Genomic DNA, 20,759 nt, shown 5'->3' with positions numbered 1-20,759 from the left:
CAAACATTCTCTTAATAAAACATTCCAACAATAGATAATGTTCAACCCACAAAACCACACTCTCTTCTCTCTCCTCTCTCCCTCTCTGTCTTCGCCCCTGCCTACCTTTCAACTGGGTCATCATAAAGTGCCAGTAGCTGCCGGCAGTAGCCTTTGAGCAGCATAGTGAATAAGATTTTTTTTTTTTTAAATGACCCACAATTGAACCACACGCCTTTCATAGGTAATCAAACCAAATAGCACCTGTGCTTATTAATGACAAGAGAAATTTACAGAATATTTAAGGAGAGAGCAGCAGTTTCAACAACTGATTCTCATTCCTACTAACTGGGTCTGTTTCCGCATGACACTATAGTTGCTGAGCTCTTAGGTCTGCTAGTTGGTGCATGTATGATATGCGGTCGGAGCCAAAAGACGGTTGGGCTTGTCTCAACTCACATGATGTTGACAGAATGCATTGTTTATTTAACCCTTCACATCAATCAACGGTAAAAATTGACCCAGTCTGTTTTGCCTAATTATAAAGCATGATGTATAAAGTATCACACAATTCTTTGTAACGTCTTCTTAGCCAACTTCATTCCAACTTCTTAACTCTAGTGTTACACTTATTTTTTGGAATTCATGGTGAATAAACATTGTTCATATAAAATTATGCCACATTTTTTGAGTAAAAGAACAAACAAATTATAAATTATTATGACTAATAGTTAGGATCAGAGGAACGTATGTTGATACATAATCACTGACTGTCAATGTTATTTTTGGGCTATTAGAATGAAAGAAACCCATATTTGTTTCATGTAAAACTTTGAAAATGTGTCCAATTTGACCTGGGGACAACAGCAAGCTTTGAGAGAGGGGATTTACACAGCACTGCACAGCACTGTCGGTTGTTGTTGAAATGAAAATCGGGTTAGCTGCAGCCCTCTCTATGGACTTTGTTAGACCTGCGATTCAAGAGCAAACTTACAAAGGCACAACATATATTGTTTGTTGTTGTTGTGTCTTTGCTAAAACTATTCTCACCTGTGTCTCTTCCACCTTCGTTGTCTGCAAGGACCTGAGCTGAGCCACCGTACTCACCAGCCTGCACCAGCTCTGCACCACCGGACACTATCAGCTTCCACCTGGACAGCCATCTATCTGATCAACATTCAAACACTTTGGCCAAGTCCAAATTTTGGATATTGAATTTTCAACACTAAATCCTGTGTGTCTGAATCTGCATTAGATTCTAAAAAAAAGCTAAAACCAAATGCAACAAATTCCTCTTCGTTTCAATAGTCTAACGGGCAGAAACCCATTTGTCTATGATTGTATTGTCCGAACTTGTTGCTGTGCTGTTTTGTCTCATGTTTGTGCAGTGCTTTTATTTTATATCTTACTGCAAAAGTGAAAATTAATTTTTCAAGTCAAATAATGTATTGTATGACATGTGTTTTGTAACGCTTTTGTTGAAATAACTATACCATCACATTTTAAAAAAGAACAACTAATAAACAGTAGAACTTTTGATAAATGCTGTGGGCTGTTTATGTCTCTCTTTATGCTGCCATTCACACTGGTTCCCTCATATGCAGATCCACATACACAACACAGGGAGACTGTCACATAGAAGACCATCACACTGAAACTGTACTGTGTATGCTGTGTATGCTGTACATTGTCGTCAGTGGGACTTTCAAGTCATGCAATTCAATTCAATTTCAATTCAATTTTATTTATAGTATCAAATCATAACAAGAGTTATCTCGAGACACTTTACAGATAGAATAGGTCCAGACCACACTCTATAATTTACAAAGCCCCAACAATTCCAACAATTACAGTAATTCCCTCAAGAGCAAGCAGTGCGACAGTGGCGAGGAAAAACTCCCTCTTGGGAAGAAACCTCGGACAGACCCAGGCTCTTGGTAGGCGGTGTCTGACGGGCCGGTTGGGGGTGTGATGAACAGTGGCAATAATAGTCACATTAATAATGGAACAGTGACTGGATATAGCGGGAAGCTGCAGGGTTCAGCCGGAAGCAGCAGGGTTCATGCAGGGTTCAGCAGGAGGCAGCAGGGTTCAGCCGGAAGAAGCATGACATTGCAGGGCACCGCTGAGCTCGGCAGGGAGTGCAGCAGGACCACGGCGACAGCTGGAACCAGGATCTTGGTGCCAACGTTCTCCAAGGAAATACGCTGGGGGAAAAAACATAAGGACTCCGGGGAGTAAACTCCCCAGAAGCAATAGCCTTTTATTTTAGGTTTTATATAAATGCAGCATTTTTCGTGTAGATTGGGAACTGTAGAGTAGTGTGAATAGCCTGTAAGGAGTGTGCTCATTGTTTAGATTCACATTTTCTTGGCGTTCTTTTGTTCTGTCGTTGCAGCACACAAAATTAAAGTTCCACTGAGGAAGCTGTGCAGAGCTTTAGCACAGGCCGAAAATAGTTCTACTAGGCCCACAGAAACTATGAGACTGAAAACTATGGTGGACGTTTTATATGATAAACTGTTTCAAAGGTCACTTCCTGCTGACTGTCTTGTGTCAGTATCACCTATCGGTCCAGTTTGTTGTCCTTCATCGAGCCGAATCACAACCTTGGAATTCTTTCTTAGTCCTGCTGTGACCTTTGCTGCTAACACTTTATAATAATGGTACATGAATTATCATGACTTCATGCATCAGGAATCCAGTACTTCATGAACTATCAATGATGTGCCATGATAAATAGTATCTCATTCATGACTTAATGCAGGATCAAAAAATGAATTAATGCATCAGTTAAGGTATTTGAATCATCATTACTTCTGATTTATTAATGATGTGCTTGCCTTCTTCATAGGTTAGGTTAGGTAGACCAGCTGAAGAAACGTAATGGTAGTGTTGGAATCATGATTACCTAAATCATTACGTCATCATGTTTGTGGCCCTTTTAAATAAAGTGCTGACCTGCTCTATCTTTAACATTGACATATTAGATATGATTATTGGTGGCATATGCGGCAATCATCTTTGTGACCCAACAAATAAACACAAATATCAAGATATTTCTTGTGTTCAGACACTTAGAAGTTAGTAAAAAGTAAAATTCACAATACATGGCAGAGCACTGTTTTCAGGCATTACTGTTTAAGTACCTTATGTTGTTGTGAAAGAAGCAATTACAAAAGTCCTTCTTTTAATTCTTTATACATTTAATTGTATGCATGAAATACCTTAATTGATGCATTCATTAACGTATTGTTCCTGCATTAAGTCTTGCATGAGATACTACAAATCATTGTACATTACTGATAGTTCATGAAGTACTACATATATGAATTCATGTTTTTTCATGCTTGAAGTCATGATAATTCATGTACCATTATTATAAAGCGTTACTACTTTGCTGATGTCCATGAAAGAGGTTCATTATTATTATTATTATTATTATTATTATTATTACTCTAACTAATGATTATTTACATTATTGATTAATTGGCTGATTAGGGAGTGAGTGGTCTTGAAGAGGATTCTTTTGTTTCTCTCTCAGTGTTGACTGTCTTTCATTTGGACTCGGTCTCGACTAGTGCTGGTCTTGGACTTGTCTTGGACTCGACAAAGGTAGACTTGATTACAGCCCATGGTCATCACACTCTCTTCACTGCCTCAGAATAACTGATGTTGGTAACTGTTTCACTGCTCTTTTCCCTCCTCCTCTTTCTGAGCAGCAAGATAAACTCCTCCCTCACAAATACAAACTACAGTTTTTTTTTTATTTTCCTGGAACAACAGGAACATAACAGGATATGTTTTTTATACCTTTCCCCTTGAACTCCGAGCTGATCAGGAGATTCAAACACTGACTGTGTTTCATGTTTCAGGGGTTCTCGCTGTTAATACGTTATTTATTGAGTAAAGTGAGGGGGGGCCTGTTGACCCAGCTTTGTTGCTCAGGGGTTTGGTCTTTGCATGCTGTAGGGCAGAATATTCATATCTCACACTGGGCAATGATATTATCGGGTGTTAGAAAGTGTGTGGCTTGGAATGGGCGCTGTGTACTGTTGGGGGGGGGCTTTCTATATGTACACTACTGGTCAAAAGTTTTAGAGCACCCCTAACCTTTGTAGTTTCTTATTGAAATTTTAGCAGTTCAAGTCCAATGAATAGCTTGAAATGGTACACAGGTAAGTGGTGAACTGCCTGAGGTTAAAAAAAAAGTAAGGTACAAAAAGTCTCAGTTTTAACTGGAAAGAGAAGACTTGCTGCAGGTTTGATAGGTCGAGTTGCAGCAAGAAAGCCATTGCTAAGACATCAGAATAAGAAGAAGAGGCTTGCCTGGGCCAAGAAACATCGTCAACGGACTACTGAAGACTGGAAGAAGGTGTTATGGACTGATTAATCAAAATTTGAAATCTTCGGTTCATCACGCAGGATTTTTGTAAGCCGTCGAGTAGGCGAAAGGATGGTTCCTCAGTGTGTGACATCAACTGTCAAACATGGAGGAGGAAGCGTGATGGTCTGGGGCTGTGTTGCTGGATCCAGGGTCGGTGATTTGTACAGAGTGAAAGGCACCCTGAACCAAAACATCTACCACAGCATTTTACAGCACCATGCAGTACCCTCTGGTATGGGCCTAGTTGGTCAGGGGTTCATCCTACAGCACAGTAATGACCACATAAGTCCAGGCTATGCCAGAACTACCTTAGCAAAAAAGAACAAGATGGTAAGCTTAAAAACATGGAGTGGCCAGCACAGTCACCAGACTTAAACCCCATTGAGCTGGTTTGGGATGAACTGGACAGAAAAGAGAAAGCAAAGAAACCTACAAGTGCCACACATTTATGGGAACTTTTGCAACAGAGTTGGGAAGAACTTTCTGAAGAATATTTGATTTCCATTGTAGAAAGAATGCCATGAGTGTGTTCAGCTGTTATATCTGCCAAAGGGCGCTACTTTGAGGAGTCAAAAATTTAGAATACATTTTGGTTTATAAATTGATTCTGTGATTTCTTTATTAACTTCAATTATTTATGTGTTCTATTCTTTTACTTCAGAGTACAATAAGACATTGAACTGCATGCATTTCAGTACAAACTGGAAAAATTGGGGTGTTCTAAAACTTTCGACCAGTAGTGTATGTAAACGCTTACTTTTGAAGTGTGTGTATAGGTTTTTACAGTTAACCCTGTTCAGGTGTTTTTAAGTGAGACGAGAACAACAAAAGTCAAAGTCTCTCTCTCTCTCTCTTTCTCCCTCCCTCCCACTCTGTCTCCTCCCCCTCCCTTCCTCTCTTCCTCCCGCCGGTTTTCCAAACTGAGTAGTTAGAAACGTTCCAACATTATTCATACGCTTTACAAAACCTGAAACTTTCTGTGTTTTAAACACATTCATCATGAAAACACGGGTCAGAAACAAAGTCGACATGAATATTTTTACAATAAAAACAGATATTTACCACAAGTGGCATCGGACAGAAGGACCAACAGGAACATTAATGGAGTCATGACAGTAACAATGGAGAGAGAGTTGATCTACTGACGACTTTCTCTCCGCTGCTTCCCGTTTCCTGAGTCTACGAAGACGCTGCACTAACTGCTTTGCTCGGGGCTTGGCACAGGTAGAAACCTCTGGAAGCACCGCCCTTTCTGCTGATAAACCCTGCATGTCCTTTTTCTGTGAGTCGATAAGACGATAAGATGTTTCAAATTCCAAATATTAAGGCAAATTATTACATCTTTAGGTCTGTTTTTGTCTTTCTGTAAATTGTTCTGTGTGAACATAGTCAGATTCTTTGTTTATGAACACTTGCATAGTGTTACTATTAACACTGTAAACTGAATAAAATACCCAAGCTGACACTTTAACCCACAGTTAAGAGAAATATAGAAAGTCTTTGGACCAAAATATTCAGCTTCTTCAATCCAACCTCTATTTAAATCCTTCATAATAAAAACCTGACCAACATATATGCAGCTATATTTGGTTCAGGATAGTTAAATGCAGAGTCAATTCCAGGTCCAGAAAGTAAAAGTCCTGCCATGTGTTTATTCCACCAATGAACACAGCCAGCTGCTGGCTGTGTTCATTGGTGGAATAAACACATGGCAGGACTTTTACTTTCTGGACCTGGAATTGACACCTCTGGTTAAATGTGTATGTAGATCTCTCTGTGTTCAGCTTTATGTCTGATTCTGTCTTCCTGTAAGAGTTTGTGTTTCCTAGAACGGTGAAGGCATGTTCCGCCTTACTCTGCCTCTGATTGGCTAACCCTAACCAATCTCACTCCTCATGCCTAAATCTAACCAATCCAACTGACGAAGGCAACGAGTATTAGCCAATCAGAGGTAGAGTGGCACGGGACCTTCCTTAGCTTTTGGTTTATTGTAAATATTTAAAGCTCCAGAAAACCATATTTTGAAGTTTGACTCATTAATAAAGCAGTTACAGTGGGGTCATACATTCTGACAGCTGCTACTGTACTTATAATATATGGTGACCTCTGAAGTACTGGCTCTGTGATGACTATAAATAAGAAAACGTGTCCTGATTAGTGTGAAGGGATGACATCACTACACCAACAGTTACAGTGGGCTCACATATTCTGACAATTTACCCAATGTGCTGGTCCATTACATATTTAGTTTTTTATTTTCTTTACAGTAGAATATGATTACGTTTTAAATGTAGGTCTAGTGTAAGGTTTTAGGTAGGTTATTACAAATGTAACTCGTGCATGCAGTCACAAAGAAATACATGTTTAGAAACATTTCAGAGAATATGTAGGCTACCTTAATATATTTATTTTCAGATAAACATACAGTATGGTACTATGCCTGATGTGGTTAATGTGGTCACCAGCGGTTTAGGAAGCAATAACAAACCACGAATAATCATACAGCTTGCACCCGGAACGTGTTCATGTTTAAGCCGTTAGCATAGACGCGGGGGCGGATATGCTGCAGCTCCCTGCGGTCAGTTTCTGATGAGTCACAGCTTGCACATTTCCTGTTTTCTCTGTAAAGGATATAACAGTGGATCTATGCTCTCTCAGCTGTTATGGCCCCGTTTCTGTTCCTGTTGTTATTTCTCTCTGGAGCAGCTTCAGGTAAATATCAGCTTTTATTGATAAAAGTTTTATGTAACGTTAGACATCAAATGTGTTATCGTCATGGGCGTACATTTCGCCTTACGGCCTACTTCCTGAAGTTCCCCCGGAGTTCTGTGTATCGCAGTTATGTGTATCAGTGCATATATAGCAGATAAAGTGATTATTATACAGCTGGATTGAGCCCTTGGCAACCTAACGTTATCTAGCTAACTAGCCGTCTGGGCGGACACTAAGTGAGGTGTGTGTGTGTGTGCGTGTGGGGAAGACGGGGGGGGGGGGTTCAAGATGTAAAAAGAGAGCCAACATTGACTCTGAGCCAATCAGAACCATCACAATCATCCGTCTGCAGGTTCCAGGTGAGTGAGTCTCTCTCAGTGAGTTTTTCTGAGTATCAGGTTGTAGCTGCAGTTTCTAACATCAGAGGAGATGAAGACTGCTCCACTATCCACACATTTACTGACTCATATGTTTTATTCATCTTCAGATTCTAAAGATGGATATATGTTATCTAACTTGGCCTGTAGGCTGATGAAGATGCTTTTATCAACATCAGATATTGGAATAGAATAGATATGTATTGTCATTAGCACAGGTACAGAGCTGTACAGGTGCTTTGGAAATCTTGTGCGTTGTATCAGAAATACAATAGAACAGGGGTCGGCAACCTTTTTGATATGAAGTGCCCTTTTCAAAATTTCTTGTTTATTAGTGTGCCATGTTACATTAAGTTTTATTATGACATCACATCAAAATGTAATATCCAGGGAATCTGTAATTTTATTCCATAGCAACATTTGATAACATGTATTTCTCATAATCAGGACCTTGTAAGTATTATTATTATTATTGTATATTATTATTATGATTATGGAAACATGGTTTTAGTATGCAGTCCTGATTGGTGGAAAATGGGCTGACAAAACTATCACTGTCAAAGAGCCTGAAGGAAAAGTTGAAGTGGAAAAGCCCAGCTTTAATGATGAATGGACTGATAAGCAGGTCCTGTATGCCTCATTTTCAATGAAACGATGCTGTCGCAAAATAATAATAACACAACCAGCATCATTATCAACATGAACATAACGATTGCGTCATTCACGTGCATATTAAGTAGCCACATGTATTTGTTTTGGTCTTATAATGCGTCCATATTTACCGCTCCAGCGGAGAGGATGGTTTCTTCAGCCAGCTTAAGTTTATAAGAATTTGTCCAAATTTCAAGATTCCCTGCAAACTAAGATAAACAGACTACAAACCGACAGCTTTTGTTTTAGCTTGTTTTGTAAAAATGTGCTATTTGCAGAGTATAAAGCTGTGTTTGCGTAAAACAGCGCGGTGGACAAGAGTGTAGTGAGCAGACAGAGCAGATTGAAATATCGCCTCCTGCATGTTAATGCCGGTCTACACAGCTGAGTGCACTGATAAGTATTGACTTTTAACTCACGAAGGTTTAATTGTAGCCTCCTTACAGTAACGAGACCAGCGTTAGTTCATCTGCCCCAGCGGCAGTTGGTAATCATCTTTGTATTGTTCCCAGTCAGAGATATGAGTCAATCAAACTACCGTAAATAACAGGTTGCGCACTGGCGCCGATTTATGTTTTCCTCCGTGGGTGCTCACACGCGCACACCCTTTAAAAAAAAAAAGTAGTCAAAAATGTTTGCATTTCAGAACCTTAGGAAATGGACAGCGGCCGACACGAACACACACGCCATACTAAAGCCGTAAAGTAGGCTATCTTTCAACTCAGGACAGCGCCACTTCTCACAGATAGAGATAGGATTGGAGATGAGAAGTTTAATCAGCTTCGTGGGAAATTATAAATCAATGCCACCGCCATGACCAATCACTCTATGACACACGCTCCACTAAGCACCACCTGCAATGTTTAATATTAAATTAATGTAAAAATGAACTGGGAGTCTGGCACACGTGGGTGCTCAGTATTTTCCGTGGGTGCTCGAGCTCCCACGGTATTGGCACCTATGAGGTCGCGCAACTGTGACAGATGTAATTTGGCATGCGGATGAGAGAGTGCTTCAGCATTTCAACCATGATTTCAACACATCAATAACTCTCTTGCACACATATTGCCAGTGTGCCATTGGTTAAGGTCCCGCATGCCCATGGTGGCACGCGTGCCTAAGGTTGCCGACCCCTGCAATAGAAAAATACAATGAAAATATAAAGCTAAATAAATAGATATGAAGAAAGTCTTACTACAGCAATCAGTTATATCCTGCACCAATTAGACTTCATACTCTCTGTTGTCTTTATTTAAATTTTATAAAAAACTACCTTACCTTTAATTCTAAATATTCCCCTTTACTACTACAACTACTGATACTCATCTTTTCTTATTTTCTGTATTCAATCTCTAATAGTTTAAACATACCCATCATCTCTTAGAACAGCTGCAGTAAACGTTCAGTAATCTTATTTTATATTTAGTCCTATTTTCTTTCCTGGGTAAAATCATTAGTTTTTGTAAAATTAGGGCGGGACATCCCTTCACCTTGCTTGAAAACCAAAAACCCACTCCCACTCCCTCTTCCTCTTTTCTTGGTAAAGAAGATAACAGTTCAGCTCAACAGTCAGCTCTCATGGCTACACATTTCTCAAGAGGAATTATTCACTGGGACACAAATAATACAGCCAATGTTGTACTTGTATATGTGTATGTGTAGTTGCTGAACTCCAGTAATTTGTCTGGAAAGCTGTTTTATTCTCTCTAAACATTGGATGAAGTGATTCTTCTCTCTAGTACAGATGAGGCTGAACTGAGCATCATCAAGCTAACGTAGCTAACATTAGCTAACTAGCCATCCGGGCGGACACTATATTCGTAAAAGTAAACCGCTTAATGTTTCATTCACACACTTGTTGTAGTGATGAAAACCCATTACTATCGTCAGATGGGTGGTGACTTTGTTCAGTTCATTTCCTGTCAACAGTGTAACGTTACTAACGTTAGCATTAAAGCACGGTGGGTGGAATTAGCAGGCTAGCTAGCTACCAAACCAGCTAGGTAAAATAATGTTATTATCACTAACATAGTGGACTCATGGAGAAATACATTGGTTACATGTTTTTTACATGACTACTTCATTTACTAAGCATCATCCGTATTAGAGAAAAGAATCACTTTATCTGATGTCTAAGTTAGGAAAGTGTAACATCTTAATGTTTCATTCACACACTTTTCACAGTGAGGAAAACACAAAGAGTGAAAGAGTGATCGTCACTAGGGATGGGCGGATCAATACTTCTCTACTCATTTGATATAGATCCCTTTAAAAAAAAATATCGATAATAAAATCACATTATACAAGCTGCATCACTTCCAAAAGTTTTCAAAGCTTTAGTATAATGTTTGTACTGAAAACAGCCCTGAAGCTGTCCCTTGTCACATGAATGTGGAAATATGTGAAGGAACCATAGTACACACTGCACAGCCGAAACTTCCTTATCAAACGTGAGAAAGAGGGAAAGAATGGCAATGAAAAAAAGATGGAGAATGGCAGAAAGAAAACGTAGTGTGGTGGGGTGCTACTTTTCTTCTGTCAATAAAAATACGTCAAGATGCTCCATTTGTGATTTTAAAAAACTGGCACACAGCAGCAACACAACTAACTTGTTGACACATAAAACTACTCACCCCCTAAGAAGATTAAGAAAGTGCAAATGTGCATGTTTTTGTTGGTATTTTATTCATATTTGTTATATTGTATTTTTTAGTCCGTATTCTCTATAATACTGTACTATTGTTTAACATACACATTTTTATTTATTGCACTCATATTTGCTTCTGTAAATTTATTTTTAACGGCACGTATGTGTAATGAAAGTTTGGTATCTAAAAGTTTGGTTTTCTAAAAAAACAAAAAAGGGTTGAGAGGGACAGAGACACAGAAGAGACGGGGGGGGGGTTATTCTTTATTATGTGTGTGTATTTCCTGTGTTGCATTACCATTACTGACTGAGATACAAACTGTGAACCACAGGGACATTAAAGAGAGACATTACCTCTGTTCAAATGTTGAACCTCTATTAGTTTGAGTTGTTCCTCACAGCAGCTGATGACAGGAAGGACACACGTTAACATTCACTTACTGCAGGACACATAATGAGGCAACGTTCTTAATCCAGCAAAGATATTAAATACAGATCTCTATATATGTATATAATATCTTAAAGAGATTCAAATGAATTCATTTTAAGCACATTTGCAGACATGGTAAAATGTCCCATTTGAAACAGATTCATACTGATATATTTATATAGAGTTAGATTGTGACACATCGGTCTGACTTCTATCTATAAAATAATCTGCAAACATGTTTCCATGGCTCTGATTGGCTGCCTGAATGGCTCCATTTAATCCCATCCCAGTCTTGTAAAGAGTTGACCTTGTGGTAATAAAGTCCTGTGATATCTCTGCAGTTGTGACAGATCAGTGAACGTCTCCATCAGGTGAGACTCTACAGAGACCTTCTGCTGGGACACACCTGGAGACAACTGTTGAAATAACATGACTTCTTATTATTAATAGTAGTTTATTATTGTTTTTCAGACCTGACTGTGGTAACAGTTGATCCTGGTGATGATGTCATTCTGCCATGTCGGACTGCTGATCCCTTCATCAGTGTCGTAGAGTGGAGCAGACCTGACCTGAAGCCAGATACCGTCTTCTTATACTTAGATGGACACTTGGATACAGACGACCAGCATCCATCCTTTAAGGACAGGGTGGAGCTGGTGGACAGAGAGCTTAAGGACAGAGACGTGTCTTTAATTCTGAAGAACGTGAGCAGACACGACGCTGGAACATACAAGTGTTTAGTTATAACCGATTCAAGACGTACAAAGGGAGACATTATTGACTCTGAGCCAATCAGAATCATCCGTCTGCAGGTCACAGACCCAGGTGAGTGAGTCTCTCTCAGTGGTCCTCATTTATGAAACGTGCCTACGACCTAAAACAGGCGTAGGACGGGCGTATGCCGATTCTTACGCAAAGCTCGGCATTTATCAATTGATTAAGGGCAGATGGCTCTGTATTGCATCAGCGGGGGGAACCTACTATACACGGCAGAAAAAGTCTGCAACATTGTTTTAGCCTGGGGGGGTTCTGCACAACATCGCGCAGGAAAACACGGTGCCATAAATGTAGCGATGGAGCCAGATGACCCGATGCCCAGAGAGCAGTGTCCAGAACAGCCCCAACTGGGGGCTATACCAAGGAGACAGGATATTATTCCTCGCTTTTAAAAGGTAGCCTATAGTGTTATGTTTGGCAGTGATATTCAATACAGGAAACATGACGATGCACAACATTTTTATTTATTATTCAGGTTTTTGTTTCTCTTTCAAGTGAACGATTTATTTCTGCCATTGACGGAGTTATTTAGGCTTGTTTTCCCAGCCCCTCTGCTGTCAGGAGACAGGGTCGGGGTAGTGGTCCAGCACGGGGGGGCGGAGGACACGCACTCTCCCTTAGCTGTTGTCTCGTTCTGACTCATGAAAAAAAACACAAGTAAAATAAAAGACAATGCATAAACTCCGTTACCGTGTGTTTATTTAAATATAAGTACACCTACATGTAGGCCTTAGAGATTACAATAGAAGCCTGTATATTACTATTAGGACTATAGAAAAATGTGTCAAGGATGCAAGCTATAAATTAAATAAACTTCAGCTGGAGTCCGATTTACTGTTGATCCCTTTAAAAAAATATTGATAATAAAATCACATTATGCAAAACATGGGTAGCTGAATTGCTTCCAAACGTTTTCAAAGCTTTTGTATAAAGTTTGTGCAGAAAACAACCCTGAAGCTGGCCCTGGTCACATGACTGTGGAAATATATGAAGAGACCATAGTGCGCACTGTGCAGCTGTGACCCGCCCACTTCCTTATCAAACGTGAGAGAGGGGGAAAGAATGGCGATGAAAAGAGTATATAGTTCAAACACATGCATGTGTCCAGCTATGCACGACCTTATTGTTCATTTGGATGTTTTAAAGGCCATTTTCTTTCACTTCATGTTTTCTGACATAAAATAGAAAAAAGCTATTTCCTGAAAACTGCTTGTCAGAAAACCTCAACAGTGAAATGTGATGAGGAAGGAGGTGGGCTTGACTCTGTAGGTCTGGTTAGACGTTAATATGCTGATCTCAGATGACCAACGTTTCAAGTGGAGGAAAAACAACAGACGTAGAGAAAAAAAAAGATGGAGAATGGTCGACGTAATGACGGCGCATGTGGAGCGTTCAATGCAAAAGTGAAAATGGAACTCGTGAGCAGAAAAAGTGGCATATTTGGACAGAGTGACATTGTAAGTGAAGAAATAGATAGAGACAACAAAATGGAACAAATCAGAGAAGTGAAAGAAAAGTTGTTTCCTGTTCTCTTTATTTATTTATTTTCTACTGTCCAACCAGTAAAACATGTCCTGTTCTCTTTATTTATTTATTTTCTACTGTCCAACCAGTAAAACATGTCCTGTTCTCTTTATTTATTTATTTTCTACTGTCCAACCAGTAAAACGTCCTTTTCTGTAGACATGGTCCTTATTTATATATTCATGTTGGACCAGTCCAGTATGACCGTCAGTTGAAATAAACCTTGTGTTGTAAGAAGGCCTGTAGGCTGATGAAGATGCTTTTAGAAATATCAGATATTAGAATAGATATGTATTGCCATTAGTTCAGGTACAGAGGCATACAGGTGCTTTGGAATTCTTGTGCGTTGTATCAGAAATATAATAGAAACATACAATGAAAACATAAAGCTACATGAATACATATGAATAAAGTCTTACTACAGCAATCACTTATATCCTGCACCAATTAGATTTAATACTCTCTGTTGTCTTTATTTACATTTTATACAAAACTCCCTCACCTTTAAGGAGAATTCCGGTCGATTTCAACACGTAGCTCTGTAAATGTGTAGTGCTGTCAGTAGTGAGAAAGGTTTTGCCTACACCGTGTTATCCTCCTGCTAGTGTTAGCACCCAGGAGGCTGAAATAGGGCAAGTTTTAAATGTGCTTTTAGCCTCTTAACATGTGCAAAATGTCATTACAAGTGCCTTTCCATGTGAAGTGATTCCTTCTGAGTGAACACAGTGAATCTGACTGCAGTAGATGTGAAAGAAATGCATAAAAGTTTTGCTAATTCAGCTCTGTTTAGTTCCGGTGGTGACACGGCAAAATGAGTGTCTACAAACTACAACACCTAAAAGAGATGCAACAAAATATTTTCGAAAATAGGCATATGCTTTTTGCTGTAGTACAACTAGCAGGAGAGAAGTTATAATTTAGGTAAGTTTGGAGACACTACCTCATTTAAAAATTAAATGAATAGTTTTGTATCTCTTTTCTCATAAGGAGAAGATTCCAGATTGGTCCATCTGAGCTTTCATTTTCTCAAAGGCAGAGCAGGATACCCAGGGCTCGGTTTACACCTATCACCATTTCTAGCCACTGGGGGACCATAGACAGGCTGGGGGAATGCATATGAATGTTAAAAAAACCTCATAAAGTGCAATTTGTATGCCATGCTGGGACCTTTAAGTAAGACAGATTAGGGCGGGACATCCCTTCACCTTGCTAGAAAACCAAAACACACTCCCTTTTCCTCTTTTCATGGTAAAGAACATAATTCTCTTTAATCCAGATGATACTGAACTGAGCCTCAGCAAGCTAATGTTAGCTAACTAGCCGTAAAAAAAAACGTAAACAGCTTAATGTTTCACTCACACACTTGTCGAAGTGATAAAAACCCATTGCTATCATCAGATGGGTGACGTCTTTGTTCAGTTCCTTTTCTGTAAACAGTGTGACGTTACTATCACTAACATAATGGACTCATGGAGAAATACATTTACATCGTTTTACATGACTACTTTATTTACTAAGCATCATCTGTATTAGAGAAAAAGAATCACTGCAAAGAAGGACTTGCTAGTTACGTTCGGGGTAACGGCGATCAGCGTCTTTGCTTTGGGGTCACAGAGAGGACACCTGTTTGCGCTGGCTGATAAGTTTTTCAAGTTAGTAGCTAGAGGGGCCGGGAGAAGCACATCGTAGATATTTCTGAAGTGTATAGTTGTCGTCCGTGTCGCCATCTGTACATGTGTGTGTTCAGAGACGTGAGTACACTGGTGTAAATGTTTACATATGTGTATTTTTGGTTCCTTAGGTTTATGTGAATGTTGTCTATCTGGGATACTCAGTTGAAATGTAGTATGTTAGCATAAATTTCGCTAGCAGCATGCTAATGCCTAGCATTATTAGCATTACATTACTATTGTGCTTATGAGTATACTCACATGACACTGCATAATTATTATTGGAGTGTTTACAGTTGTGTAGTAGAGAACTATGTTTGGGTTGCTGTTACTCTTTTTCTGAGTATCAGGTTGTAGCTGCAGTTTCTAACATCAGAGAGGATGAAGACTGCTCCACTATCCACACATTTACTGACTCATATGTTTTATTCATCTTCAGGTTCTGAGGATGGAAACTCGTCTCCTGTAGTCCTATACGGTGTACTGGCTGCAGGTGTTCTGCTTCTTGTAGCTCTTGCTGCAGTGGTTGGTGTCCTGATATATAAAAAAAGACATAAGGACAAGAGCTGTGAGAAATCAAGACAGTCTGCTCCTGATGAAGCATCGGCCGTTCAGTTCATCTGACAACTCCCAGAGCTCTTTACACCTGACTGTTTTCTCATGTATTGTAAATATTCAACACTTTTTTTTCAAATCTGCTGTTTCTTTTCTCAACCATATGAATCCCACATACTTTTTTTTCAAGTAAAAGTTTTGTTATTTTAAAGATGCCAAACATATCCCCCTCTGAATCACCACCTGAGCGTCGTGGAGGGGTTTGTGTACACGTAGAGTCTGGGATCTGTATCATCTGGAGCTCTGAGCTCCTGAGGGTCTAGTGCTGCGGCTGGTTAAACTGCTATGCACTTTCTTCCCCCTCCACCCAACCTTCACGGCTTTGTTTTGGGAAAATGGCGGAGGCTGATAAAAAAATGGTCTGTAACTTCACTTGCTTATTACAGGAGCACAACCGTGATGCACGAGCACGTAAAAAGGAAACACACAGGAATTGTTCAAGATTAGGGTTGGGTACCGTTTGGATTTTTACGATTCCGATGCCGAACCGGTACTTTTAAAAACAATTCCGATTCCTAAACCGATTCTTGAAAAACTGAAAAATGACAAAAGAAAGGCTTTTTTTTTTAATGGAGATTTTTTTATTTATTCTTTTATTTAAAGTACTTAAATATATAAGTAAACCTAAGTCACCTAACGCATAACTACAATAATCTATAACAAATAACAGTTACACTATTAACAAGTAACAACAAAATAAATGTTGAGTTGGTATGCCAACCAGCTTCAAACTTTAGCAGTTCTTTAGCAGAAAAATGACTATATTTGCCTTCTCTGGTGAGATACTACACCTCTCCTGACTTATGGCATGTCCTGCACAGGAGAAAACTCTCTCAGATGGTGTCCAAGAGGCCTGTACACACCCAGGTATGAGTTTGAAAGGGGAGACAATTTTCCTCCAGGCTACAGGGTAAAGTAGCCTACATTTACTGTATGCTACTACTGTAGTCTACCGTTATAATATTTATAACGGTAGACTACAGAGAAAGTGTGATATTTGTATGTCAGTTTCGGAGCGTGTATAAAAAGCCGTCTATCAGCGGTGATTGTCCAAAGCGACAGAGGGAAAATATTTCAGTCGGAACCAAAATGAGGAACCGAAATTTGCGTTCTAATCCCGTCCGAATAATATCGTTTGCGTAGGAACCGGTTCCATAGTGGAACCGGGTTTCGGTACCCAACCCTATTCAAGATGCGCCAACAGAAAAGGAAAGTACAACGTAACAGCAGCGGAGTGGGACCAAAAAGTCTACCGGGAAGTTTAATAATATGGGTTGAGCAGAGGCTGCACAGTTTGACCAGCGGTCAGGATGGTGTTGCTAAGAACTTATATATATATATATATATATATATATATATATATATATATATATATATATATATATATATATATATAAACTATTATCGGACCGGCCCTCGCGGTTTCTCTCATCTAGATGGTCTGATTATGGGTCCCTGCTATTCTACCCATAAGGGTAATAACCATTATTATGGTCTAACAAATTCATTTTTGGGGCTTATTTTATAGTCGCCACATACAGTTTTTTAACACTTGTGTGGTGTTCTGTTCCCAGTTCTGGTGGACCCACCAAATTATTGGGCTTTTAAATCAATACAGCCACAACCATTTATGTAAAAATACTTAACCGATGTTTACTTAAGCTCAATTACCAATGATGTATACATAATTTTTTGTGCGGTAAAATTCAATTATAAAAAAGGTAAAAGATTTTTGATCATTATTGGTGCTTATTTCTTAGAACTTAATCAGAACAGGTGAAAGTGCTTGAAATGTAACAACTTTGTAACTTTGTGTGGGAATAGCAGGTGCAGAAAGACAACATTCCTGCACACAGACACCTACACTCAGACACGCACACTTACAGACACACACACACACACCAGGCCCAGTTAGGAGGACACAATTAAGCACCTACAATTATTACACTCGGGTCCAATAGACCCGAACACCTTATATGTAATAGGTATGTTTAGGGGGGGTGTACATTTTTTGAATATTTTTTTAATTGCATGTATATCTGCATTTATGGAATTTTTGTATTTGCAACATTTAAGCTATTTATATTGTTTATGGCACAGGTGACACTTTATGTTTTAATAAAATGGATGAAATAACAAACGCTTGATTTCTTTTTTTAAATTAGCCGTTTAGATAAGTCGCACATTTCGCACGGTTACACCTTTTCAGTCGGCGACTGAAATAGTTGATCTGATCCTCTGAATTACCCACACTTACTGTACCTGTACCTACACTCCCTCCTGCAGCATTGGTCTCCATCTCTGTTGCTTCTGGTAATCCACATTCAGACCCACAGCAGGCTTGTTGTTCTGTGTTGGTTATTCCATAGATTCGTTATCCATGTCTATTTGTTCATCCTCCTCTTGCTCGTTTTGTTCTTCCTCTTCCTCATATTCCTCACTGTCCTGTCTTTCTCCCTGGTGTGCTGGTTCAGATGTGTCGCTAGCAGTATTAGTACTAGTGCTAGCTGAAGCTGCACTTGATTTTAAAGACAAATCGGTCAGTTTGCAGCATTTTTCACCATCAGCCAACAGTGCTCTCTTATATTTCTCTCTCTTTTTCTCATGACGGTAGACTGTAGAGAGTAACCATGACTGTGATATTGAGAGACTCCTATGTGATATAAATACTGATCAGATTACAGATTACTATATTGATAGGTTAGAAGGATTTGGTGAAGTTTGATATCAGTTGGCCAATAAACTGTGATGGTTGGGGTTCGGCTGGCTGTGAGTTTCTGTTTTGTTGGTTATTTCTGTTATGCCCTCTTGGCTTTGAGTTTGTGTTATTTTCTACTTGCTATTTTCCATTATGCTCTCCTGTCAGTCTCTGTGTTGGCCCTGCCTCTCTGGGCCTCTTTATTTTCCCCCTCCTCTCCTGCCTGCGCCAGCCAGTTGATTGCGCACACCTGCTCGCCATTGGCGGCTTGTCAATAGAGGGTGCTGGAGCACCGCCCCAATCAAAATTCCAGAAATATAAATGTATAAAAAAATGATATAAAAACTAGAACTGCAAGCAGTTATGACGGGGCCCAAGCCTCCGATGCCAGTCTCATCCGATGCCAGTCGTCCCCGGGGGTTAGGGTTAGGGGGCAACACATCTACAGTTCTATATATTTGGAGTTATCCATTGTAAAAATTAACCAATTGAACATTATAACTCATAAAGGACAAACTATTAACATTTCTTACACACAGTGTATCAATCTTGGATGTAACAGTAAGGAATAATTTCACAAAGACCCAAAAAACTCTGGACTTCAAGGCTGGATGCAAAACCTTCAATAAGGGCTAGGAAGACAAAAAAAACATCATCAGAAATGCGGCCCTCTGATTGGCTGGCTGGAAGATAAAATAAAGTGTGTGAAGGAGACAAAATGGGGAGGCGATGTGAAGAGGTCCAGCCAAATAAATAAGATAATTATTGCAAAATGTAACAAAGTAAAAGTCAAAAGTATGCACTATTGATTCTACTTGTATGTGTACTTTATTAGTAAAGTACACATACACATGTGCTCCGTGTATTTCTGCAGTAGTAAAAAAAAGTAATGCTGAGGAAGATGTTGGGTTCCAACATCTACCAGGGTGTTAACCTGAGACATAGTGACACCAGCCACATGATGCCTAACAAAGACAAACTTCTGGACAAGCTGTCCGACAGCATGGACAACAGATGTGGGGATGTGGGGTCTGGAATCCTGAGCGATACAAAGACAGTGAGCTTCCAACAATGGCCTGATCCAGAAAACAGTGCAGGTTAGCATCTCAAAGCAACTTGCATCTGTCATGATTGTGAGTTTCTGTTATGTTCTGTTTCCTGTTTTATTTTGTAGTCTTTTCTCACTTGTCTTGTCTAGTTTTACATCCTGCCTTGTGTTTTCCTGCCTTTTTTGATTGTTACCTGGTGTATTTAGTCTCTGTTCAGTCTTTGTCTCTTGTCGGATCATTGTTTCTGTTCAGTGTTCTCGTTTGTCGTTGTCAGTGAATTGCTTGCTACTGTTTCTGTGTTTTCCTGTTCCTGTTTTTTGGGATTCTCCATATTTCATGTTTTGGGATTTTGCCTGCTGTTACAGGACACCTGTTTGGTATGGACTTTTTTTAATTAAAATCCTTGAGCTTATTCGTGTGTCTGCCATCTTAGCATTTGGGTCCTACATTTGCTAAAACTGTGACAGCATCAACTTTATGTACATTTTTTGCCAGAGAGAAGTTTGATTTTCTATTATTAAAGAACAACTTTACAATTTGTCAAAATATTAAACTCAAAACAACAAACACTTCTACTACAAACTTTAAAACTTTACTACTCAGAAATGGACAGGCTCACAAGTCACTTCAAGCTTATATTGATGTCTTCTGGAGTTGATGTCGATCTGATTGCAGACCAGTGGACAAGCATCAAGTCCTGCCTCTACAGGGAGCCACAGACACTGGAGAAAATCACCTGGACTGAAGTTAACAGGATGCTGAGAGAGACATGCCCTGACTTCCTGGACCTTGTGGATCTGGTGTTATGCATGCCTGCATCAACAGCAGGCTGTGAGCGTGGGTTTAATGTAATGAAGGTGCTGAAGTCTGCTTGGCGGTCCAGTCTCAAGTGTGAGACACTGTCCGACCTGCTCCTTGTCCATAACTTAAAGGCCTCTGAGCTGTCCCCTGCTGAACTGAGCATGTGTAAAGAAATAGAAGGAGCTGTGCTGCCGCCTGCTGGCTGTCTGACTCAACTGATATGATGCTTTCATCCAAACACATTTTTACAATGTTCACCTCATTGAAAAATATAAGAATATGTATATAAAGTGTTTGTTTTTCATGTGTACATCTTTGCAGGAATGTGCAGTTATTGTCAAGGGTGTATTAGCATACAGTTTAAATACAAAAATATGTGATAAATATTTAGGATGGCTGGCCTGGCTGTGTTATGTGGCTTCGAACCACGAAAATCTTTTAA

General features: G+C 39.5%; 1 protein-coding gene across 1 annotated transcript; it reads left to right on the top strand.

Annotated features, from left to right (window-relative positions):
- Positions 1–6,931: 6,931 nt before the first annotated feature.
- LOC114545256 (CD276 antigen homolog) lies at positions 6,932–16,257 on the top strand. The gene is made up of 3 exons (XM_028563550.1): positions 6,932–7,078; positions 11,655–12,008; positions 15,594–16,257. Exons 1-3 carry the CDS (start codon positions 7,030–7,032, stop codon positions 15,776–15,778), a joined length of 588 nt encoding a protein of 195 aa, XP_028419351.1. The 5' UTR covers positions 6,932–7,029; the 3' UTR covers positions 15,779–16,257.
- The last annotated feature ends 4,502 nt before the right edge of the window (positions 16,258–20,759 follow it).

The sequence above is a fragment of the Perca flavescens genome, chromosome 19 (genome assembly GCF_004354835.1).
Source record: "Perca flavescens isolate YP-PL-M2 chromosome 19, PFLA_1.0, whole genome shotgun sequence".
NCBI lineage: Eukaryota > Metazoa > Chordata > Actinopteri > Perciformes > Percidae > Perca > Perca flavescens.
Note: the sequence above shows the minus strand (reverse complement) of the source record. Positions and strands in the feature narration are given on the sequence as shown.